The 25,732-nt window shown below is 41.3% G+C and overlaps 1 protein-coding gene and 1 long non-coding RNA gene across 2 annotated transcripts; one reads left to right on the top strand and one right to left on the bottom strand.

Annotated features, from left to right (window-relative positions):
* Nucleotides 8,594-20,613, top strand: LOC110390138. The gene is made up of 2 exons (XR_002433590.1): nucleotides 8,594-8,974; nucleotides 18,790-20,613. It is a non-coding gene; the product is annotated as an uncharacterized LOC110390138 (long non-coding RNA).
* LOC110390137 lies at nucleotides 14,448-24,743 on the bottom strand. The gene is made up of 3 exons (XM_021381337.1): nucleotides 24,480-24,743; nucleotides 24,248-24,291; nucleotides 14,448-18,850 (listed from the first exon to the last, which is right to left on the bottom strand). Exon 3 carries the CDS (start codon nucleotides 18,041-18,043, stop codon nucleotides 17,261-17,263), a length of 783 nt encoding a protein of 260 aa, XP_021237012.1. The 5' UTR covers nucleotides 18,044-18,850; nucleotides 24,248-24,291; nucleotides 24,480-24,743; the 3' UTR covers nucleotides 14,448-17,260.

The raw sequence follows: 25,732 nt of genomic DNA, 5'->3' as shown, positions 1-25,732 counted from the left end.
GAAGATTGCTGGGACTGAGCAAAACATCATTTGTTACACAAGCTATGCAAGGTGTCTTTGCTTTGGCCAAAGCTCCAAGAGCTAATGCATGGGATAAGAGTTGCTTGAGCGTCTACTTCACAGGTTTAAGATATTGGCAGACTGATAAAACATAGGTGCACAATTTTCTTTTTGGAGGATGTACTAAGGTGGCAAAAAAAAGTTTGTTAAAAAGGGGAAAATGTCACAAAACTGTCCGAGTAATTTCATATCCACCTGGTATTCACAGAATGGATGGCCATACTTTCTGCTCTTCTGCAGAAAAAATAGCAAAAAGAACCTGTTTATATCTACATTGTAACAGAAAATGGGACAAATCCAGGTCTCCAATCCAAAAGGTTTACATGTCCATACTTTGGAAGCTGTCATTTGTCTTCTGCTAACTATTTCATTTCACATCTCTGCCTTCAGTAATCAAATAATCCCCTACAATATTTATCTGCTGCTCAGAGAGGCTGTTGAGTCATTATCCCTGGAGGTGTTCAAGAAACATTTAAATGTAGTATTAAGGGACATGGTTTAAAGGGAAATATCGGTGGTATATGGACGGCTGGAGAAGGTATCCTGGGAGTCTTTTCCAACCTTGGTGATTCTGTGAATCTATGATCTTGTGGAGAAGGAGGAAAGAGAAAAGAAGGAATGGAATTCTGATTGGGAGAAAAAACCTATAATCTTTACTGGATATATTGTCCCAAACCATGTTGGTTAATACAATTTATTACACAAGAAAGCATATAAAAGCTAAAATTAGATACACAGTATTTACACTGTATAGAAGAGTTTTCTATATGCTTAAGTTACTCAAAATGTTGTTTATTCATTTATCTTTTCCTACCAACTTCTTTTATTTTCTAACATATTCGGCTGTGCTTTGATTTCATCTCTCTCTACACATATCCAGTGTTTCTCATGTCCAAACATATATATACATATATATTTAACTAGAAAATATAATAGTATTAGAACAGTATCGCATCCTGTTGCAAGAAGACAAATATTTGTTGTCCACAAAGGAACTGTATCTATCTTTGAAACCAAACATGCAAAACATATTTTGTTGGGATGTATTTAAATATGGTCTTAATGGCACTTTAGTTTTCTGTTGCAATTGTTCAAATGAAAAGACAGAATTAATTAAGTTGAAAAAAAAACCCTCTTAGAATTTCTCAGCTAGGCAATCCTTCAGATAAACACATTTCTTTCTATATCATATTTGCTGAATATCTTGACACAGTCCTCTTTGTACATAAAACAAGATATATATCATTTGCATACATAATATCAATGAAGAATTTTGTTTTTTAATTCACATGAACATTTTGTTTTATATGAGTGAATTACTTGAATGCTTTCAAATCATTAGGTTTAGTTGTAAGTGTGAATATTTTTACAGTGCAATCTGTAATTCTAAGCAACAACAAAAAGCATCCATTTTATCTAGTTTCTAAAATAAAACAGTTTTACTTTTGAAATTCACTTTTCCACATGCATTTTATTCCTTCCTGGGAAAAGAATAAAGGTGGCCAAGTGAGGCTAAGCCAAAATAAACAGTCCATGAATTCTGGACTGCATTTGTTTGGACTGAACCGTGTAAGAATGGAAGGCGTTAGCATGGATTAAAAAAGTAACATTAAGGCCTTTTATCTTACAGGCAGAATAGTTTGAAGTTTAAGTATAAGGCTTCCAAGAAATTTTGCACAGGTTTCAGACTCTGCATTAGTCATGATTGTGAATGCTGCTATAATGTCTGGTGGAAGTAAAAAAGAAAGGACTCATTATCCACATACTATAATTAATATCTGCCTTAACTTAGATCATCTTGAAGTCTTGCTCGTCTTTGTACCTCAGATGTCTAACAATTCATACACAGAAGTACCTAGCAAAGGCAATTGCAGTTGCCAGTCTGGGTCCATAAGTTGTGAGTTCCTTTCAGTAAAGCTGTCTCTTTTGAAATGTTCTACAGTAACTAAGCCTAATTCAGGTAGTCAGCAAACCTCAGCATCTGTCAGCACAGGAATATGTCACTGACCATAAAACACATGAACCCACCACCTTCCTTTCAGATTTGATGCCAGGTGAGTGAATATGTAAGAACCAAAAGCCTGAGGGAGGAAAAGTGGGGGAGTGGCACTGGGCACATTTTGATTAACACTGGTTTTCATTTGGTGTTCAGAGGTATTTCAAAAGCACCAGATCACAATGGCCCCATCTTTATTATTCATGAGGTATCTGGTGGAAAATAGAAGCATCTGCATCTGCAGCAGAAAAATTACAATTTCTATCTTAAGTGAGGCAAAAATCAGGTTATGATTAAGAAACATCAAGTATGCCCTCAGAACAGCCAAAAGCACAATTACTGTACTCTAGATTAAGAAAGGATGTTGTGAACAATTGTTCACCAAGCTGGAAAACAACCTCATGATAAACACTGCTTTTTAAAAATTCATTGCTGGGGTAAAAGCCACAGCTCTGAAAGTAACATGTATGCAGGAGAGTCATAGTGAAAAGTGATTGAAACCAGAAATGATCTGTGCAAGCCTGAGTGCATCCAAACTCAGGATACATCTGCATCTGTATTATGTATAATCCTTTGGCTATTATGTCCTTAAGCGCATAAAACACTATAATGCTGGATTTGTTGTCAAAGGTTCTTCCCTCAAATTGTGGGCATGACTCCAACACATGCAGATGCCCCTCATAACAAAGATTGTTACGAATTACATTGTCTGGGCCAGCATGGTTCTTAGAATTTGTTCTCTTTAACAAGATCATTTAAGCTACCAAACTCTTGTAAAGAGGTCTTTGCATAAATGAGGATTGTATGCATCATTTTATCCATACAGAAACATGTAAGCAATGTTTCAGATAGTCAAACACCAAAAATACATGACAGTAGTATATAAATTGCCTTTCTCAGTCCCAGGTATTTCTGGGAGATCTCAATCCACATTAGGATCCCTAATACTTGTGAGGTATTCCCTCCCATTGCTCAGTAACAGATACTGAGCAGTCAGTGGGAGCTGTGCTGCTCCCAGATAGATGTGAGCCTCGATCTCCCTGTAGGAATGGGGCTGTCATTCCCAAAACTGCTGTGGTGGCTGTCTCATTCTCTCCTTGGCTGCACGTGTGGTTACTCATACTGATAAGCAGTGTGGCTCCAGAAATGGAGTTAGTGAGTTCAGTTAAGTCTTCCTGCTCCTCTGAATCCTTTAAGACAAAAGAATTGTGGGGAAAACCCATTACAACATTGTCAATAAAAAGATCCTGTTTATTGTTCTTCTTTACTTGATTAAATGCTGCAGAAACTCATTCATAAATTTTGCTTTAAGACAGCTATACTTTCATTTCCAATTTTTTGGGGGTCTGGAGTCAAGGTGCTGTTTCTGTACCATGTTGTGTATAAGTAGGTTGATTGTTTTTGCAGACTTCTGAACCATTTTAACCCTTTCTCTCTGAGCCTTTTAAGTCACTTCACTAACATTAATAAGAATGGTAATAACCATGATCATAAACGTCACTCGTTTCCTCTTTCTCAAAACTTCTTTTTATTTAATTAATGCACATTTTTCTCCTCTGATGCACTATCGTCAAAATGTATATATGTAATAAGAAAAACTGTCACACCTCAGCTGAGGTAGAGACCGAAACCAGAGTGCAAGCTTCTCATGGATTTTTGTTACTCAGTGGTTTTTGTCGCTGTTCATTCGATCCAGGCTCCCCTAGACTGTATATATCAAAAGAGAACTAAAGGTGGAAAGTTGTTATTCTTAGAGAAAGGCCAATCTGAATGTAAAAGTTCTTCTGCTGTTAATCAGTCTGAGAGGCTGGTAACATTCCCATAGCCTACCCTCTCTTACCTCCCTTCTGTGTTCCTTGTGGAGATGCTGACACTTATATCTTGAATATAACTCCTGGTGCTGTAGTAAAACACCCTTCAGGTTAATTTCTCTAATCCATTTAAGTAGCAGGAGGCTCAACAGCTGGGGCTCATCACATCCTCCTTTTATGCTGATTCAGTGGTCAGCAGAAAATATGATGATTCCCAGATGTTCACACTTGATAGACTCAACAGGCTCAAGAGGAATACAAAAGAAATTGGTGACAGGTGTTGTTTGTTTTTTTTTTTTTCCCTGCCATCATAAGGGGCACAGAGGAAAAGGACATCATCATTTTTAAGGAAATTGGTGTTTTGAAGGCTTCCAAATATTAACAGAACCTTTGTTCTTGGATGCTATGTCCAGAGATCAGGAAATGTTACAATGCATATATTTAACACATAGCTGCTCACATTTATATGCACGTATTACAGTATTTTTATTTGGATGAATTAATAAAATCCAAACCCTCGTTTCAATAATACTGGCATCACAATATTCTGGTCATAGCAGGCAATAAGTTTATTCAAACTGAAGGTTGAATGATGCTGTTGTAAACTGACAGCTCTCAAAAAACTGTACACTGAAGATCAGTGACAAGCAAATGAATCAGAGGACATGGAAAGTAAACAGATTGTCCACCACCACAGAATTGGTGTTATACTTGCTTGGGTCACTTGTTCTTGTTAAAAACTAAAGGATGCAGTGCTTGTGTGGCTAAGAACACATGTTCTTGTAGACATGGTGTTTCCATGCTCTGTGCTTAATTCATTAAGGAAGAAGTCAAGGATTTCCTGTTCCAAATTAGCAAATTGTTTTCATACAAAGTAGAACAGCTAAAGCAAGAAAGATTCCAGAATCCTGGTAACATCATCCACCTGATGATGTTTGGCAGGGATATAGAGGACTGCTCTGAGAATCAGGCTTGAGAGAGGGCACACATCTGAGCCAAACATTTTAACTATGGGGAAAGAGGCTGTCAGCGTATCCTCTCTGTCATAAATTAGACAATTAAGCCAAATTATAGAAAAGTATTTATTAATTTGAGTAAGCAAAAACACAAGCAAAGAACAGCGCTGGGCACCCTGGGAGTCGCAGAGTCACGACTCCTCAAAAAGGCGCAACCCACCACCAGCCGCTCTTTATTTTTATAGTCTCTCAGTTCTGGTTGTTGAGGCTTCCGGGGTGCTTGTTTGGCGTCTGCAGTTGTACTTTCCCATTGCTAGATGTCATCGCAACCTTCCTCTTACTGGGTTGGTTTGCTTTATTTAGGATGGAGAGGCGAAGTGGCGAGACAGAATGTTCGAGTTATCACAAGGACAGTTACTAGACCTAGACATTTACATTCCCTTCAGGGGGTTCAGGATGTTTATATTTCCCCCCCTTCGTCAGGCTAGTAGTACTTTCCTTCACAATGGACAAACAGTCTCACATTCACACTTTATCACAATCAACAAATAGTTTTACATTTTACTACAATGAACAAACATAAACATTCCCACATTTTTATCACACTCTCTTTTGAAAACACTTATTTTACTTAGCTCTTTCGTGGCTGGTCAGCTAGCATACTTGGCTGTGATATTCTTAGTAAGATATTAGTCTTTTACTTAGCTACTGCCTATAAACAATCATGGTCTGAATTCCCCTGAATTCAGGGGAAGATGCTGTGTATCAAAAATGATGAATCCCAGAGGAAGGCTCTGTGTCCCAATCATGCCTCACAAGCCTGTAGGCTTGTTCATCCTTTGCAAGATACCTGATCAAGCAGAGTGCTTGAAGGAGCCCCAGTTGCTCCAGTGAGCACTAGTTATGTGTCCCAACACTTTGTCAATGAATAGCTTTTAATACACAATAAATGAGTAGGAGCACAAAAAGCCAACTTGTGATTTAAATATATGCTTGATACAAGTTGGGATAATGAATCAAGCTCTGATTAGCAACCCAATTCCAAGAAAAATAACTGAACCCATAATGTTCTGTGTTATCAGCCGAACTGGAATCATTAGTGTACCATGTTGTGTGATTTTTTTCTACAGAGAAATGCCAGTCCTGCAGTACTTATCCTATCATAGCCATTGAACTACAAGGGTCTTCTCTCCCCCTTGCAAAGTATTACTCACATAAAGTTGTTGTTGTGGTTAGTCCTTCACAGCAGAGGGTGGTGTCATGGTGTGGGTGGATGAGTCAAGCTTGGTGGGTAAGCAGATGACTGTTAATTCACACAGAGTAGGAACTCTCTCCACTCTCTCCACAGGGAGAGTAAGAAAAACACACAGTCTTACAACAGCATGGAGGATGAGTTTCACAGCATTGCTTTTTCTAATTTCAACAAGGTACTTAAAGCCCATCTTCTCCACTATTCTGGAACATGCTGTGTGCCTCTCTTCCTCTCTCCTTTCAGCTCATTTTCTTGGAATTCACAGATTGCTCCTTGTGCAGAATAAGGAGAGGGAGAGATACACAGCTTAGCCAGTATTTGGGGGGCACACCTGCAAGAGATGTTTTCTTTTGTTCAAGCTAAATGCTGGATCCCTGTGATTCAGTTCTTACTGAAAATAATACTTTGCATGTACAGAACAAACTAGTCAGGCATCATGCACAGCTGTGATAACTGGAAGAGCAGAAGACCCTTTCAACTTAAGCACTGAAAGTTGCTTTCAAGTAGATTATATACTTACAATCAATTGACTCTAGTCACAACAAAGGCCACAAAGATGATCAGAGGGCTGGAGCTCCTCTCCTATGAAGACAGGCTGAAGGAAATGGGCTTGCTCAGCCAGGAAAGAGAAGGCTGTGGGGAGACCATGTTGCGGCCTTCCAATATTTAAAAGGAGTTTATAAGCAGGAGGGAAATCAACTTTTTACATGGGTAGGTAGTGATAGGATGAGGGGGAACTGTTTTAAACTAAAGGAAGGGAAATTTAGATTGGATGTCAGAGGGAAGTTTTTTACTGAGTTGTGAGGTGCTGGAACAGGTTGTCCAGAGAGGCTGTGGATGCTGCATCTCTGGAGGTATTTAGGCCAGGTTGGATGCGGCTCTGAGCATTTTGGTTTAGTGGCTGGCAACCCTTCCTGTGGCAGGGGTGTGGAACTTGAGGATCCTTGAAGTCCCTTCCAACTCAAGCCATTCTATGATTCTATACTATGATAAAACTTTGCTTTGGTTTCCAAGATCCAGTAAGGAAACTGAGTTTCCTTTAAGATCAAGGAAATGCCCTCTCTGAAATAATTTTCTTTAGCAACACAAGCAATAAGTCTGTGTACCATTTCAGATGAAGAAACCCTATTAACAAAAGACAACATGGGCAGGCTGTGTAACAGAGAGTGGCCTATCTAGTCCATCAAAAGCAAACTGACAGAATTTCATAATGTAGCATGACCTACCTCATTCACAGGATCTGGCAGTAGAAGAATGGTCCTTTTCATCTTGTTATTCTGAAGGGCAGCATCTGTGGTTCAAATGACCTAGACTTACCCTTGAGACTCTAGCCCTTCCTTTCTAGCTTGTACATTTTTTTCTTTTCTTTCTTTTTTTAAACATTTGCCCAGGGCTAGGCATACACTAATCTTTTCAAACATTCTGACCTTGTTTTTATTAAAATGTTTTTAGGAGAGGTGATCTTCATTCCAGACTAGGATAATTTTCAAAGCTTGAGTTTCCAATGTGTTTCATTTGTCTTCTTGGTTTTTTTTTATTTGTATGTGTGTTTTACAATCAGAAGTGATAACTTTTAAACAAAGTGCGTTTCTGCTCTTTATTTTGTCCTTTGACAGGAATTACTTATGTAGCTATTATACATTGCTTGGCATCTATTCATTTGAACTCTGCTATGCTGTACATCCTTTTGTGCAGCTGTCACTGTGACACTACCTCTCTGGGCTGTTTCCAGCAACTGGTTAGCATTACCTTTTCCTTTCAAGAGCCAAGTGGATATACTGTATTTTGCTCTGACAGCTAGGCCATTTTATTTGAGCCTTATTGGTCTTGATAGTTACCCTTAGGGAATGTCTTTTTCAATTGTTTATTTCCAAAATCTTCTGTCAGTTCAGACTGTGAAACACAAAGGAGAATACTGAAATTGTTGGTAGTGATGCATCCACATAGCATAACAAATGGTTCTTTGGACATTGCAGAAGCTTATTAGTAGCCTATTAGTGTTCCAAAGGATAGAAAAGAGAGAAAAGCTGGTTTTATTTTTTCTTCTAGCTACACATCTTTGAAAAATATTTTATTTTTATTGATATTACTATAACCTTATTAGCATTCTTCTTTGGTGTTATTTGGTTGTCTGGGACTTTACCAGGCACTGCGGAAGTAATGGCACTGTTCTAAATGGATTTTTATCCCACTAATGGCATTCATCAAATCGTAGAGTCATTAAGGTTGGAAAAACCACCAAGATCATCTAGTTCAACCATCAACCTATGCCTGTGACCATTATAAACCATGACACTCAGTGTGACATCTACACATTTCTTGAAAACCTCCAGGAACAGTGACACTGTCGCCTCCCTGGGCAGCCTGTTCTGTATCTTACCACTCTTTCAGAGAGGAAGTATTTCCTAATCTCCAACCTAAATCTCCCCTGGAACAACTTAAGACCATTACTTTTAGTCCTATCACTAGTTACCTGGGAGAAGAGGCCAAACCCCACCTCACTATAACCTTCTTTCATGTAGAGGTGAAGAACAGTAAGGTCTCCCCTGAGCCTCCTCCTCTCCAGGCTGAACAATCCCAATTCCTTCAGCCGCTCTTCACAAGTCTTGTGCTCCAGACCCCTCACCAGCTTCACTGCTACTCTCTGGACATGCTCCAGGACCTCGATGTCTTTCATGTAGTGAGGTACCCAAAACCAAACACAGTACTCAAGTTGCAGCCTCACCAGTGCCAAGTACAGAGGAACAATCACTTCCCTGATCCTGCTGACTACACTATTTCTGATGCAAGCCAAGATCTCACTGGTCTTCTTAGCCACCTGGGCACAATGCTGACTCATGTTACAAGTAATACCCGTAGATTCCCCCCCCCATTGCTGCGGAGACCAGTCTCGGAGCAGGTAAGACTGCACTGGGCAAGGGTTCTGAAGCAAAAAGGGCCACAAAAAAGCTCTTTTTAGGGCTTTTTGAAGCCAGGAAAAGCACGGTGCTCATGCCAGGGGGCTGGTAGCTTGTGGGCTGCTGAGCTAGCAGGGGTGGAGCTGGCACTGCCCACTCTTAATCTTATCTGTGACCTTGACCTCTGGCCGTTAGGCTATTAGTAGCTCACGCACGGTTAGTGAGGTGCTTTGCTGCCTGCTGAGAACAGGGAGGGGTAATCAGTGTGTGACCACAGCACACATTGCTCATTCTGTACTGCAGTGGGTGTGAGAGGTGGGTCGAGGAGCAGGGCGTGTAAGTGCTGTCCCTCTTTCGTCAGGAGACCTGCTCTCACATTTGCAGTCTCTGAGACTGTGAGTTTAAACATGGTCTCCACCAGGCAGCGGGCTCACCTCCAGAAGACTGAGGTGACCCAGACGGAGGGCCTGCCTAGAGATGTAGCAGTTCAGGTCTCAGTCTGCAGGGAGTGCCTGAGCCTGCTGCTGCTGGGGGAGGGTGGCAGGGATTCCACCTGTGTGAGGTGTGAGCAGGTGGATGAGCTGCTCAGCATGGTAGTGAAGCTCAAGGAGAAGGTAGAGAGATTAAGATCCATCAGGGAATGTGAGCGGGAAATAGACTGGTGGTGTAACTATCTGCAGGAAAGACAGCGGAGTGATACTCCCCAGACAGTGGCAGATCCTCTTGCCTGCCATGATCGAGCTGAGGGAAACAAACTCAAACTCCTCCTCTGGGAGAAGAGGAGGAATGGAAGCAGGTCCCAGCTCGGCGATGCAGGCAACCCACATCCCGGCCTACCTCGGTTCCCCAGGTGCCGCTGTGTAACAGGTTTGAGGCCCTGGAACCTGAGAGAGAGGTGAGTGAGGATGCAGGAGGAGCTCTGCCTGCAAGGTTGCCAAAGTTGCCCAAGGTGAGGCGGACGATTCCACGCCTTGAGACTGCCTCTGCCAGGAAGGACAGAAGGGTGAGCGTCGTAGGCGACTCCCTTCTGAGGGGAACAGAGGGCCCTATATGTTGGCCTGACCCTACCCGTAGGGAGGTGTGCTGCCTCCCTGGGGCTCGGGTCAGGGATATCTCTAGAAAACTCCCCAGTTTGATCCACCCCTCTGATTATTATCCTTTACTAATAGTTCAGGCCGGCAGCAATGAGACTGCTGACAGAAGCCTGAAACTTATCAAAAATGACTTCAGGGGACTAGGGCGGTTAGTTCAGGGAATAGGAGTACAGGTGACATTTTCTTCTATCCCTTCACTGACAGAGAAGAACACTGAAAGGGGCAGGAAAACCCATCTCATAAACACGTGGCTGAGAGGCTGGTGCAAACACAAGAATTTTGGGTTCTTTGATCACGGGGCAGTTTACGTGGCACCAGGCCTGAGGTCTGCTGATGGGTCTGGCCTGTCTCAAAGGGGAAAACGCATCCTTGCCCAGGAGCTGGCAGGGCTTATAGAGAGGGCTTTAAACTAGAGAGGAAGGGGGAAGGGGATAAAACCAGCCCTGCAAGAGGTATGCCTAAGCGGGCATCGGGATTAGGGGTGAGGCAAGGGGCTCAGCTGAAGTGCATCTATGCTAATGCCCGCAGCATGAGCAACAAACAGGAGGAGCTGGAAACCTTTGTGCGGCAGGCAAACTATGACTTAGTTGCCATTACAGAAACATGGTGGGATCGCTCCCATGACTGGAGTGCTGCGATGGATGGCTACAAGCTCTTCAGACAGGATAGGCAAGGAAGGAGGGGTGGTGGCATGGCTCTCTATGTTAGAGACTGTTTGGATGTTATTGAACTTTCATCTGGGGAAGACAGCATTGAATCTCTGTGGGTTAGGATCAAAGGAAAGGCTGACAAGGCAGACATCCTGGTGGGGGTCTGTTATAGACCGCCTAACCAGGATGAAGAGACAGATGAGGCGTTCTATAAACAGCTGGCTGAAGTTGCGCGATCGCCTGCCCTTGTCCTCATGGGGGACTTCAACTTCCCTGATATATGCTGGGAATACAACAGCTGGGAATGTGGCCACTGAGGACAATGAAAAGGCTGAGGTTCTCAATGCCTTCTTTATGTCTGTCTTTAAAAGCCAGACCAGTTGTCCTCAGAGCACTCTACTCTCTGACCTGGAAGTCTCGGATGAGGAGCGAAACAAAACCCCATGATTCAGGAGGAAACGGTCAGAGACCTACTACTCCACCTGGATTGCCACAAGTCCACAGGGTCGGATGAGATCCACCCAAGAGTACTGAGGGAGCTGGCAGAAGAGATAGCCAAGCCGCTTTCCATCATCTATTGGTGTTCCTGGTCAACTGGAGAGGTCCCAGAAGACTGGAGACTTGCCAGTGTGACTCCCATCTACAAGAAGGGTCGTAAGGAGGATCTGGGGAACTACAGGCCTATCAGCCTGACCTTGGTGCCAGGGAAGGTTATGGAGCAGATTGTCCTGAGGGAGATCATGCGGCATTTGCAGGACAACCAGGGGATCAGGCCCAGCCAGCATGGGTTTGTGAAGGGCAGGTCCTGCTTGACCAACCTCATCTCCTTCTATGATCGAGTGACCCGTCTGGTGGATGAGGGAAAGGCTGTTGATGTGGTCTACCTAGACTTCAGCAAAGCTTTTGACACTGTCTCCCACAGTATTCTCCTGGAGAAACTGGCAGCCCGTGGCTTGGACAGGTACACTCTTTGCTGGGTAAGGAGCTGGCTGGAGGGCCGGGCCCAGAGAGTGGTGGTGAAGGGAGTTAAATCCAGCTGGCGACTGGTCACGAGTGGTGTTCCCCAGGGGTCAGTGCTGGGGCCTGTCCTCTTCAATATCTTTATTGATGACCTGGATGAGGGCATTGAGAGCACCTTCAGTAAGTTTGCAGATGACACCAAGCTGTCAGAAAGTGTCGATCTGCCTGGGGGTAGCGAGACCCTACAGAGAGATCTGGACAGGATGGATCTCTGGGCTGAAGCCAGTGGGATGAGGTTCAACAAGACCAAGTGCCAGGTCCTGCACGGGAGATTTAGGCTGGACATTAGGAAACACTACTTTTCTGAAAGAGTGGTCAGGCGCTGGAATGGGCTGCCCAGGGAGGTGGTTGAGTCACCGTCCCTGGAGGTGTTCAAGAAACATTTAGATATAGCGTTGAGAGACATGGTTTAGTGGGGTTATTGGTGGTAGGTGAATGGTTGGACTAGGTGATCTTGTAGGTCTTTTCCAATCTAGCTAATTCTATGATTCTATGATTCTTTTCCTCTGTGCAACTTGCCAGCCACTTTTCCCCGAGTCTGTAGCATTGCATGGGACTGTTGTGACTGAAAAGCAGGACTTGACATGGTCTTGTTAAAGGTCATACAATCAGGCTCATCCCATCGATCCAGCCTATTCATATCCCTCTATAGGGCCTTCCTACCCTGAGGCAGATCAACACTTCCTCCCAGCTTGGTGTCATCTGCAAACTTACTTTGGGTGCATTTAGTCCCCTTGCCCAGATAGTCAATGAAGATATTAAACAGGATGGGCCGCAGTACTGATCTCTGGGGAACACCACTTGTGACCTGTCACCAGCTGGATTTAACTCCATTCACTATCACTCCCTGGGCCTGGCCATCCAGCCAGTTCTTCACCCAGCAAAGAGTGTATGTGTCCGAGACACAGGCTGCGAGCTTCTCTAGGATAATACTGTGGGAGACAGAGTTAAAGGCTTCACTAAAGTCTAGGTAGATTATGTCAGCAGCCATTCCCTCATCCACTAAGTGGGTCTCCTCATCATGGAAAGACATTACATTAGTCAAGCAGGACCTGTATTATATGATACCATACTGGCTAGTACTGATTCGCTGCCTGTCTTTCCCATGCTGGGAATGATCCAGCAATTAGCAATTCCAGATCGCTGGAATGATGAGACACACTCCTATATAGGAAATGCTGCATAGATGCTATGTTCTTGCAGATATGCAGATTACTAGCACAGCAAACTTTGAGTCAGTCAGTCATATCCTATGTCATTTGCCAGTTATCATCTCTTTTGTGCATCCTTTGGAATGGTGTGCATCTCAAGAAACATGTTATATATCTAACTCCATAAGAAGGCTTCACAGAGGAATAGTGGCTGTAATAAATCCATATGTACAGAATACGTTGTCACAGGAAGATATCCAACCACAAACACATCCAATCTTATTTAAAATATTTTGTACATTCCTATATTTGACATGCATAACAAGCCTGTATAAAACTTTAGGACAGTTCTATAAGTATAAATAACTGGATGGAAACTCTATCCTCAGATACACAGCTGTGAATTAATCTAAATGTATTAGTTTGGGTTTGTATGAGAGTATTGTTTAAAAGCTCTCAATGTCATCACCTAGGGAGCGACTGAAACAGTCATTTCATTTTCAGGACAATTCCTGCAATATCCACTCAAGATAGGCAGCCAAAATGCATCTCTAAGGGTAGACAAAAATGGTTTCTGTTTCTAAGATCTGGCAAACAGAGAAAGTTCTTTTCAAATTAATAACAAATTAAATTGATTTATCACATGGATTTTCCAGAGGTTATTTATAAGTAACACACACAATATATTCCAGACAAAAAAAGGGACTTACAAAACTAAGTTTTTGATCCTGCAAATTTATTGTTTGCCTGTGCTATTGCATAGGAAATGTCAAGACAAAGAGTGACTTTTTTTTTTTACCTCAAGGACTAAAATGTTTTAATGCAACATAGTTGTTGTGCCCTTTGTTATGAAAACAAAGAAGGACAGCCTCTCCTTCTTACGACACGGGTTCAAGTAAAGGAGGTGAACCAATAGCAAGCATATGGGGAAGGGCCTTCTGCATTACAACCCGAATGCCCCGTAACACGCCTACTACAACATCTCCCCCTCCCCATAAGCAGTAAAATTTTACCCATTACAGCGCGACCACAAACACGACCGCAAGTATCTTATCCCTAAATCTATCTCTTAACTAAGCTATCTACTGTTAAAACTCTGTAACACATACGCATAATATAAATGCATATTACTAGCTGTCCTAAAACTTACTACAAGCTTTGTCATGGTTTTGTGATTTTCAGTTATTGGTATTCCACATCATAACATCATGTAATGAATGTACCTGGTTCTCAGAAGAGAAGGACTACTACATTCCCCACGGTACTTTGCTCCTCTGTTACCATTTTCCAGCCGGAGGGAAAAGATAAAAGCTCACAGTATAAAAACTTGCAGATCACGAGACCTCGTCCCTTTTCCGCCCGTCTCTCGTCTTGGCAGCACCTTGCTCTCCAGCCGTCTTATCGTCGGTAGTAGAATAAGGCCTACCTTGATTTTGGGACATTCTCTCTCTCTGTATTGGTTTTATCAGCTTAAATTGTAATTATATTGTATTATAGTGTGTTGTTTTGCATTCCGATATTTTATTTAGTAGTTTGTTTCTCCTCAGATTGTTGCCGCTGTTCTTTGCTCTCAGGGCCATCTCCTTACCCTTTTTCCCTTTTCCCTTTTCACGGGGCGTGGGCCCATGGGTCCCCCGTCCCCTTCATCACGGAACTGGGCCGAACGCCCGTAAACCGTTGACAAGCTTTCACACAGCCTGTGGTGTTCTAGGCTGATCTAAGGCTCCATTAGGTGCTGTAAGCATAGTTTTCTGTAGTGTAGTGGTTATCACGCTGTAAGCATCGCTGTATGCATCCTACAAAGCAAAGTATGCATAGCATTATAGCAATAAGCCTTAAAAACCTTATACCTAATCCTCTAAGTAAATATGCAAACCGTGGTCTCAGACCTCTAAACTAAGACAAAGCAGAGTCATACAGCGAAAACGCACTAAACCTACAATCCAAAAATCGATGAATTGTGTGTCAAGAGCCTTCTATGATAAAAACTTGTAGAATAGTGTTTTTCAAGATAACAATGCCAGCCCTTAATGAAATCATCACCTACTCATGAACACCTGACTTTGAGCCATTTCGAGCAAATGGACTCCATGTAGATGACAAGGCACTCAGAGTAATCAAACCGCCTTGCTCATTTTCCGTGCCGCACAAAATGCTGTTCTGGGTGTGCAGCACCAAGGCTGGGTCGAAAGCATGAGAAAACAGGCGCCGTAAGCAGATGATCACTTCGAAGAATGATTCTCGAAGAAATCTGCGGTCTCTTGTCGAGGTCTTCTTCCGGCTTGAGCTTGCTGGGCTTAGGTCTTCCTCCAGCAACTCCTGCAAATAAAAGCTCAAGCCCTAATGTCCATGGCTTTAAGCCTATAAGACCTATTACTATTCTATTCTACAAAAACACGTCTTTCACTATTCTAATCTTCTAACATTACATCAAACACAAGCATCATGACGTTAGCTTGCTTGATCATCCAGCAAGCCAATCTTTCTATTGACAACATGTTAAACGAAAGAAAGATACAAGGCAAACATAACATAATAACATAAAATACTGCCAAACCCATTAAAAGGATGAACACTTGTTTGGCCCATGGCCCAAGGCTGCAACCTGAAAAAGAGTCCCTGAGGGTCTCATTCTGTGTGTACCTATAACTGAAAGAGAGAATCTTCAACTCTCGTATACTCTGACATATTGATTTTGAATGATCACTGAAATTGTACAACACCTGCTTTTAAGGTGCTTACAGCCATGCCTTTGGCCTAGTAGAAAATCCACAACTTCATAGAGTTGCATGTCAGATAGAATTGATACTAGTGGGCTAGAACATGACTAGGAGCATTACTTTCCTTAGCTGACTAACATCCTAACTTGGTGAGTGTGGCTAAAACTGAGCGGTGCTGTTTCTAGGTACCTTTGTCTCGAGTGATGCGTGGTCACATTTCTAAAATCCTGACTAGTGGGATGAAACACAGTTTATCATTCTATAGTACAGAGACATCCCTTTGCTTGGGATTCTTTTCCAGGTTTTGCCTCCACAAATTAAGAAAATGCCAATTGACAGGCTAATAACATCTTAACCAAGAATTACTGACAATGAAGGTGGTAAAATTACACTAAAAGAGCTATTCTCATAAATTCTAACACTGGTAACATTAAATCTTGTTCATTCCCATTCTATCTATTACTAAAATAGAAGCAGCACACAGTAACTTAACTTATGCCTAATAATTCTTGAGGCTGCATTACTAACACAGGAAAATCACCTACTTCGCCATACCATTACTAGGGTTGTTATTATAATACCATCCTGTGAATAGTGCAACCTTTTTCCTCACTCACTATAGTATCTATAATGCAACAAACTCTGAAACAATACCAATGAGCAAGAAACTTTCTGCCTTGAGATGAGGCTGAATGTATTACGCTGAAACCCACATAGGGCCAGTCCCTCACTTAAGATCTCAGGCTGCCAATGCTTCTGTGTTCACCCATTATCACCATGTTCGAAATACTTCAATACATAAAGAGCCTTTGCTTGTATCTTGGCTTACCTGCCAACAGGTATCTTCCTCCTATATCCTTTCCCCTCCCCAAAGATATATAACTTTTCCTTGAGGGGGCAATTAGCATGTTCCACAGTTGAGTTGGACTTCGCATGCTGTGTGGCCACGATAACAGTAGAGGAAGTATCTATCATAACTGCAAGCCAGGCACAGGGAGAGAAACACTGTTCCCACATAAAATCTGTCTGCCAGACCTGCATGGGTCCGAGGCTGCCAGGGTTAACTCCTGCTCCTTTCTTAGGTGTAGAATTACAGTGAAGGCATGCCCGAACAACAATCCAGGCTACAAAGGGATGGAACAAATTCTTGCAATGCAGGAGCTCCTACATAAAGGGTAGAATCGCAAGCCTCTTGAATTGTAAAAACAAGCATGCTGGCTACTCTGTCTGCAATAGCATTTCTGATAGTAAAAAAGCTTGGCACCTCTGAGCTAGGATGTCCTTCCTGGCCCATGCGAGCCAGAAGCCTAGCTGCAAAAGCTGAACCCGTGACATGAATGTCAGACCTGAGGTCTGATCCCTTTAACTGATCACAAAAAGATTTCAGAATGCGACTCAAACCCATGACCCTGGGATTTCGAGTCTCATGCTCTACCCACTGAGCTATCCGGGCACACCAGACCTGTAGCTGGAGCTGCATGGTGTGGTGCAGTGCAGAGTGGCTGCAGCAGCCACACTTGCTCTCCCCAAACGTCCCCATGGGCGGAGATGGGGGTTGTGCAGTCAAGCCCTGCACTATCTCTGACCAATCAGCGTTCTGAGCATGCCCATCAGATCCGCCTAGAGCACGCCCATCGGTGCCGCCCCCTTGCATCACCGCCTTTTCCGATGTAACCCCTCCCCTGGGGGGGCCGGGCTGCACCGTCCCCTCATAGAGGCTGGGTGGCACTGGCGTGGATAGTCCGCCCCTTGATGGGTGGGTACAGGCTTCTCCGGTTCCGCCCCTGAGACATTACGTAATGAAGGATACAACGACTCCTGCTGATACGGAGGTGGAGTCTCGGGAGTCTGCTGCGAGATGATTGACGGAGATGACAGTGGGTGTTGTGACACACCCCCTTCGCATTCCTCAGCAGTGATTGACATCTGGGGGGTGGCGCCGGAGGCAGGAACGGTTGGCGTGGCCGGCGCCATCTTGATCGCGGCACTGCGGAGGGGATCTGCACTCGCCGGGGCCGGGGCCAATGGCAGAGCAGGGGCTGCTGCTTGAATCGATGAGCCATCCTCTGGATTCCTGCAAGAGAGACTATCTCCCGGCTTCCTGGGACCTCCCAGATCCAAGGAATCTCCCGGAAAAATTTCTGGATCAGGTCTCAGTCTGAGCTGTAACTTTTTTTCTTCCCTGGCAGCTTTCAAAGTGCCAAGAATCATCCCCCACACTCTACGCTCCGCAACATCCTGCGCAGTCATATCACGCTGTGCGAGCACCATCGTCAGAAAATCCCACAACTGATAGTAAAGTACTTCATGGCGGGAGGCAATTATGCGTTCTCGTTCTAAACGAGAGAGCACTGCGGCAATTTCCTTCTCAGAAGGAGAATTCTTCCCACAGTAAACTTTGCAAAATGAAAGCAGTACCTTAATAACTTGTTCCATGGCTGCAGTTGTGGCGTCTTCCCCGCCGATATACCTCAGGAGGCGTACCCTTATTCTTGTGCCGCTAAGCACAGACCCCGGGTCTTCTGCAGACGTTTCCCCGCTGCAGGTTATGGTGCCAGCCTTTGCACCCGTGCAAGCAAAAACACAGCAAGGGTCCCGGGTTTCGGCACCATAACCTGCAGCGGGGAAACTAAAAAAAATCTAAAGGTCCCTGGTTCAATCCCGGGTTTCGGCACCATTTGTTACCAAACTCCGGCGACCCTCTTCTTATTACCCTTGCACGTAGAGAACCTAAACCTGGTTCCTGGCCAGCAACTGCACGTAGCATCAATATGATGAGCAGCAAAATGGCGTTTATTGTTAAAAGCTACAAAACTATATAGTATTTCTTATCTTTTTACTAGACTGTTCCAGAAGCTCATGCAGGCTCCTGGCCAATCATATTGAATATCCCGCTTCTGACCTCTTACTTCCAAAAGGCCATATACGGAGTTGTTGTGCCCTTTGTTATGAAAACAAAGAAGGACAGCCTCTCCTTCTTACAACACGGGTTCAAGTAAAGGAGGTGAACCAATAGCAAGCATATGGGGAAGGGTCTTCCGCGTTACAACCCGAATGCCCCATAACACGCCTACTACAACAAACATATAAAAGAAAGTGAAAGAATAAGTATTTTGATAATGAGTATAACCAAAAATATCATTTAAAACAATTCCTACCCTTCCTTCTTTTCCATTTTCCAGGCGTTCTACGGTCCTCCCAGAACTGAAGTTTGTATCCTCTGGTTTATGGAAAATTTTGTGCCTGTGGCAACCGAAATGAGTGGAAGGAGAAGCGCTGTTATTTTCTGTGGAAGCATTTTCTGGAAACCAGATATGAGGGGTTTTTTATTTCAAAATAAATTGATAAAACAGATATAAAAACAATGCAGAGTAATATAGAATGGTATTATTGTCAGTCTGACAGGTAAACAAGGTTTCTCAACAACTTATTCATTATTCAGTATTATTGCTGCAACTCACTGAAGTAATTTTATCTTCTTGCTCTTAAATACATAGTCTTGAGAAGAACAATCCAAATTCTTAACTGTATCGTCAAAATGCTTGTATGCAAATGAAGGAAAAGAATATCATAAGGATTAGTCAACATGGATTCACCAAGGGGAAGTAAATTCCCTTCCTCCCTTCCTCCCTCCCTTCCTTCCTTCCTTTCTCCCTTCCTCCCTTCCTCCCTTCCTTCCCTCAGTCACAGCCTCTAAGAAGAACTACATATGCATACATATATAGGCATGTGTATACACTAATACGTACTTCCAACCTCCTTCAAGTTTTTTTTCTAAATGAATTTATAATCCACTAGAATAACCCCAACAGCAAAATTGTATTAAACAAGTTGTGTAAATCAAGTGAACGTTTACAGTACAGTTCAGTCATATATAACCCATTACAATAATATTTAATAAAATGGAGATTATGAAACAAAAGGGCAAAACTGGGCAGTCGACAGATGGAGGGAGCAGCAGGAGAGGCAACATTAGCATTCCGCAAGTCAACTTGGCAACAGTAAGTTAATACTAGTAAGTCAATGGATCAACAGGCGACAGAAGGGCATTCAGGCTTTCAACAATACCTGACTGTACATTCAATTATTGCAATTTAGAACTTTCTCTCTTTCATATCTATCTTAGTAATTAGATTTTTTTTTTTTTTTTTTTTTAGGAATAATGATATTTCTTTCAGGCTAGCAGCCTATGGATAAGTATTTCAAAAACTAACACAGAGAACCTTGTCAATACATCCCAATCATGATTTAAAATGTATAAAATCATGACAGTGAAATAATTTGTAGAATTACAAGGGGTGGTAGAACATTCTATGGTGTAGCTGTATAGCAACCTATCCCAAACAAACCTAAAAATGCCCCAATTCTGTTGTAATTCTGTTAATCCATTTTATATATTTGAATATATTAGCCAGGTGTTTGGGAAATTTATCATTTAGCTGTTGTGTTTTAACACTGATAGACGACTAATTTGCAGCCAGGCACTTTCTCATTTCTCCTCCTCAGAAGGATGGAAGGAGTAGAAAATGATAGGAAAGTACTTGTGGGTTTAAGATAGTGCCACAGTTTTATGATTTCTGGTTATCGGTATTCCACATCATAACATCACATAGTGCACTGGGAGTTAAAGAGTTAATGCTCCAGTTCCATGGATCGTGGATAGTTCCGGGTTCCTGGTTCTCAGAAGAGAGGAGGAACTACATTTCCCAGAGGATTCCTTGCTGTTCTGTTACCATTTTCCATTCAGAGGGAAAGATAAAAACTGTTCATATATCATGAGACATCCCTTTTTTACTTGCTCCCTTCCTGCTCATCCCGGCAGCATCTCTCTCCCTAGCTGTCTTGCCACCAGCATTAGAGTAAGGCCTTTTGTTTTTTTTTGGACACTCTCTCTCATTTTATTTGATTTATTAGCTTCAATTCCAATTATATTGTATTATATTATATGTCTTTCAACCTTTTTCAACCTAGAAGACTATTTGTCAATAAATATATCAAAATGTCCATTTTTTCCAGTTTCTTTTTTAGTTAATTTTAGTGCATAGTTGTCTTATTATTACAAGATACAGCAACATTTTAAGTTAAACATGTAGTATCTGGAATAGCATAAAAATCTTGAAAAGAAATACCGCATGAAACAATACAATGAAAATGAAACAGGTATGAAAAACACATTCTGTAGGTGGGGAAATATGATAATTTCATCCTCTTCACAGCATATGGTATCTAAGTATGTGCATGTTAAGTTCCATGCACAGTAAAAGCTACTACAAAATTTTGGTCCACAGACACTCTCATTTCTATACAATACTCTTAAGACACTCACAATTTCCTAGGTCCAAATTACTTGTGTAACACTTAATAGCATGCAATTTTTACTATACTAGCAGAAAAGTACATGCTTTTTGTTGAAACTCAAGAATTGAATGTACTTTGCTATGTCCATTTGAGACACTTTTTAATTAAACTTTTTTAAATTCAGTTGAGTAAAGCAAAGTTATATTTCAGAAAAAAACATAAAGTTAATTTGATTGATTTCAACTCTATTCTTAAGTGATATTGAGATAAAGAGAAAAATGAAACTATGTTTTTTATAACTGCACATAAGTGATGTAATATCACACAATGTGCATTAGTTTCCTAGGGAAGTAAATGTATTTTCATTTATTGAGTTGTCATGGTTTTGTGATTTTCGGTTATTGGTATTCCACATCATAACATCATGTAGTGGACATACCTAGTTCTCAGAAGAGAAGGACTACTACAGTCCCCACGGTACTTTGCTCCTTTGTTACCATTTTCCAGCCGGAGGGAAAAGATAGAAGCTCGCAGTATAAAAACTTGCAGATCACGAGACCTCGTCCCTTTTTCCGCCGTCTCTCATCTTGGCAGCACCTCGCTCTCCAGCCGTCTTATTGTTGGTAGTAGAGTAAGGCCTACCTTGATTTTGGGACATTCTCTCTCTCTGTGTTGGATTTATCAGCTTAAATTGTAATTATATTGTATTATAGTGTGTTGTTTTGCATTCCGATATTTTATTTAGTAAATTAGTTTGTTTCTCCTCAGATTGTTGCCGCTGTTCTTTGCTCTCAGGGCCATCTCCCTACCCTTTTCCCCTTTCCCCTTTTCCCGGGACGTGGGCCCTTGGGTCCCCCGTCCCCTTTGTCACGGAATCGGGCCTAACGCCTGTAAACCGTTGACATGAGTAAAGGAAATTGCACATTTTCTTGAGTCTCAAAATTGGTGTTTTACACTGCTGTGAAAGATGAATGTTAAATGACAGCCAAAATTATGAAAAGGATGGGAAAATTTTAAGAAAGGATGTTGTCTACAGCAGCCATATCAGGGTTTCAGCATCTTTTGCAGCAACATGTCATTAAAGGTTTTTCACACAAAATAGATTTGCATTACAACATGATGTCAAATGGATAATTTTCAAATACAGCCTCTATTCACTGTTATAATCTATGCTCTTCTGATATTACCACAATTTCATAGGCACACCAGAACTTAATCACACATCATGGCTTGCTTGGGACTTTGCAAATTCCAGTTGGGTATAGCCCTTGCTTTTAGCTAAGTGTGGACTGTCAGATACTGTGAGACTACTCTTGCTAGATTTGAAGGGGTTTTTATACTATACACTCATAAATTATTTCTTTAAGGAAATATTAATTTTAAAAATAGCAAATAGAAAGTATCAGAGAGGGAAGGGAGAATTTGGAGCTTGAGCCCTGCCATAAGGTTACATAATACATCTGTTTTGCCAGCAAAATTGGCCAAAAAAATTCTTCTCTTTTTTGACCATGGATGAAAGTTGTTAGTCTATCATCCATGCCAACGTATTTGCTTATTGGACTATGATATTAGCCAGAACAATAAAATGATTCTGGTTAACAATAACTTCCCTTTTGGCAGATACATTTGAATGAATTTTCCTGCCAATTCTGATGCATCATGTAACTACACATGTAGAAGAACAAACCAGATATATCCCTTCAGAATATTTTTTCCAATTTGCAAACAGCAATTAGGCATTCAATTACCATTTAGCCATTCTGAAAACTGTTCCCTAGTCATCCTTTTCCCTGTTTAAAAATTGGGAAATATGGCAATTCATATCTTTCACCCACTTGTTTGTCTTGTACATTTGGCACACTGGCCGTTAGATTTGACATGGTCTAATAGTTTTGAAAGATACCTAAATATTCTGTGTCTGTATTCTGGACTGGAAAGATCACACCTTGCTATAATCAGGTCTTTATACTGGTCCTTTTTGATATGACGAGCATGTTCTTTCTTATTCAGCATTTAGCATTAAGATTTTATTTCTCTTAATGTCTCTTTGAGGTTTAATGTTTTGTTTTGCTTTGGCTTGTTTTACTTGCCACTTGCAGACATTGATGAGAAGATGAGAAAAAAAATGGAAAGAGGTTGGAAAATGTGTCTTTGTAACTCCAGGTGTGTTGTCACTTGTTGCTCACCTCTGCTTCTGTTTTTCATTGGTCCTTTATCAAGAACATGTAACCGAATAAATACACAAAACAAAAATTAGTAACTACTTGGGAATGAAAAGAATAAAGTTTTATTTTATGATGGCTTTGGATCTGGCAGCTTAAAACACCAGCTGCCAGTTTGTTTTATTATTATTTGGTTTAAATTTATACATGGATGGGTGGGAGGGAAGACAACTTATAATATTTGCTTCTGTTATGCTCATTATTTTATAACCTTGAGCTTGGTCCAAGCAGAGTTGCTAGTGGAAAATAAAAGAATCACTGTTCCCCATGTCACAAGAAGGAGAAGGCTGCTCTGTGTCTGTTTCTATTTCTTATCCGGTAGCTGTAAAGCATTTCCTTCAGTGGTGAAGAGTTCATCTCTCACAGTTTACTTCTGTTACTGTTTGGCAGATTTCATCTGCTCTCAAGAACTGCTGAAAGCCCGCACTTACAATTTCATTCTCATAGTCATTGTTCCCCAGGCAACACCTTTGTTTGTAGGTTCTTCTGTCATGCTTACATGTTTTTGAGTCCCAGGCCACAGTGAAGTCAAAACCAGATGAAAACTTTTTAGGAATAGTCTCATCCAGGAAAACAGGAGTTTAAGATAGAAGCATATATTTCATATAACTACCCCAAGTAGGACTCTGCTCATTTCCTACTTTCTTTACACTGACCTCAACATCTCACTCCATTTTTTACTCTCAGACCACTTACAAATTTCTCTTCTTGCCCTGAGAATTTTGGAATTTTGACCAACAAAATGTATTCTTTGAACAGGCTGTCTCTAAATAACTTCATTGGTTATAAATATGTGTAATTTCTGCTTGAACTCCTTTGCATCCCATCACAGATTTTGGCTAATCTTGAACTGCAAAATTCCTTAAGGAACTGCAATCAGGTATATATTCATTGCACTTAATACTAGATGTGTTCAACAGAGCCTTTTTAGTAACAAAAGGTGTTCTCCATAGGATTTTACCCAAATCCTTTTACTGTTTTTTTCTATTATGTGTTTAAACGTTAGTTGTATGATAGCATCATAAAACTTTTACCATACAGTTTTACAGATTAAAAATAAAATAAATTTATAAAGAATGAGAGTATGTTAGTTGTGAACATCCCAATAAAATGTACATACCTGAACTGAATCCTTTTCGTACAGCTAGTCACCAAGAAATACATCTGAAAAAGTACGCAGAAAAAGGAAATACAGGAAAATTTAGACAGCATTATTAGAATATTAAAAAGAAAGAATTTAGAAAAGGACTTCCAGTTAGTGGTGAGGGAAACTAACTAAAGCAACAGCGACTGGAGCTGGCAAGTGCACAGCCACATGGATTCCATGCTGTTTCTCTTTCTGGAAGACTTACCTTTGGGAAAATCTGACCTAACAGGAGATCAGATGAGACACAGATGAGAAAAGCTCATATTACAGGTGATCAGATGACACTGCCATTGTGTTCCTTCTGCCCTCTAAGGGGGCGGGAAAAGCTTTAGCAGCTAAAAAAATCCTTGACCATGAGTGAGAGCAAAAGATATGAGTAGACGCACAAAGCGAGGAAAATTCTTGTTCTCCTGCAGCAGCTTCTGTACTTCCATTGCACAATCACACTGAGGAAAGGCTCATAAATCCTCTGCAAATTCTGAATTCCAGAGAAGACAGCATACAAAATGCTAACATTTTGTGTTGCTCTCCTACCTCAGTTTCAGCCATAAAGTGTCCTACAGAATCTGAAAACTTGAAGATGTGGATCTCTCTAATGCTGGCAGAGCTGTCAATAGAAGCTGCTTTACAAACTCAGATATTTGGTATTTTATTAGGTCATTTCAGGGTATGACATTATCACGTGCCCCTGTGCGTGAATTTGAGCCTGGTGACTGAAAAAGGAAAGAGAGGAAAAAATCATATTCTGATATTCCTTTGAATTCCAGACATTCTTCTTTGATTACATTTTTAAAAGTACAAAGTAAAACTGGAGTTGTTCTGTTCAAATAAATGTTTTAAATACTACTGCTGGGTATCTTTTTTACACACCTTTACAAGGTAGTGTATTACATTCTTCAGAAGCAGCTGGAAAACTAAGATTAAGTCTAAATCACTTTAGGATTAGAAAATGCCATACTGGGATTGATAATTCTACCCTTTGAAAGCAGAGCAATCTGGTTGTCATTTCCAATGGAAGGGAAATGACTTCCAAACATCTAACTATATCCTGTATCTTGGCTGCTTTTTAACAACATGCAACATAAATCCAGCTCAGGGAGTGATTCCTTGGATTTATGCCAAATTACCAGGCCATTTAAATGGAAGCTTTATGCGGTTTCACACTTTAAATTATTTAAGCTACTTTTATAATAATTTCTTCAATCTGTTCTCTAGCACTAACACAGTAGATAATCATTTACTATAGCATATCAGCATATTTTCTTTATTTCCTTTTTGTGGAGAAAATGTTATCAGGCATCAGTGTAGCTGCAGTGAGGTTTCAGAGGATGTTTCATTTACAATGCAAGCAGCTTGATTCTTTTTGTTTTGGACATTGTATTTGTTCCTGTTAATTCCCTTTCCTTTCATTTTTCTCTTTTGGGTTCTGCCCAAGCAGCTTTGTAAGTAGTTTTCCAA

This window comes from Numida meleagris, chromosome Z (genome assembly GCF_002078875.1).
Source record: "Numida meleagris isolate 19003 breed g44 Domestic line chromosome Z, NumMel1.0, whole genome shotgun sequence".
In the NCBI taxonomy this organism is placed as follows: domain Eukaryota; kingdom Metazoa; phylum Chordata; class Aves; order Galliformes; family Numididae; genus Numida; species Numida meleagris.
The sequence above is the reverse complement of the archived record's forward strand: the minus strand, read 5'-3'. Positions and strand labels throughout refer to the sequence as shown.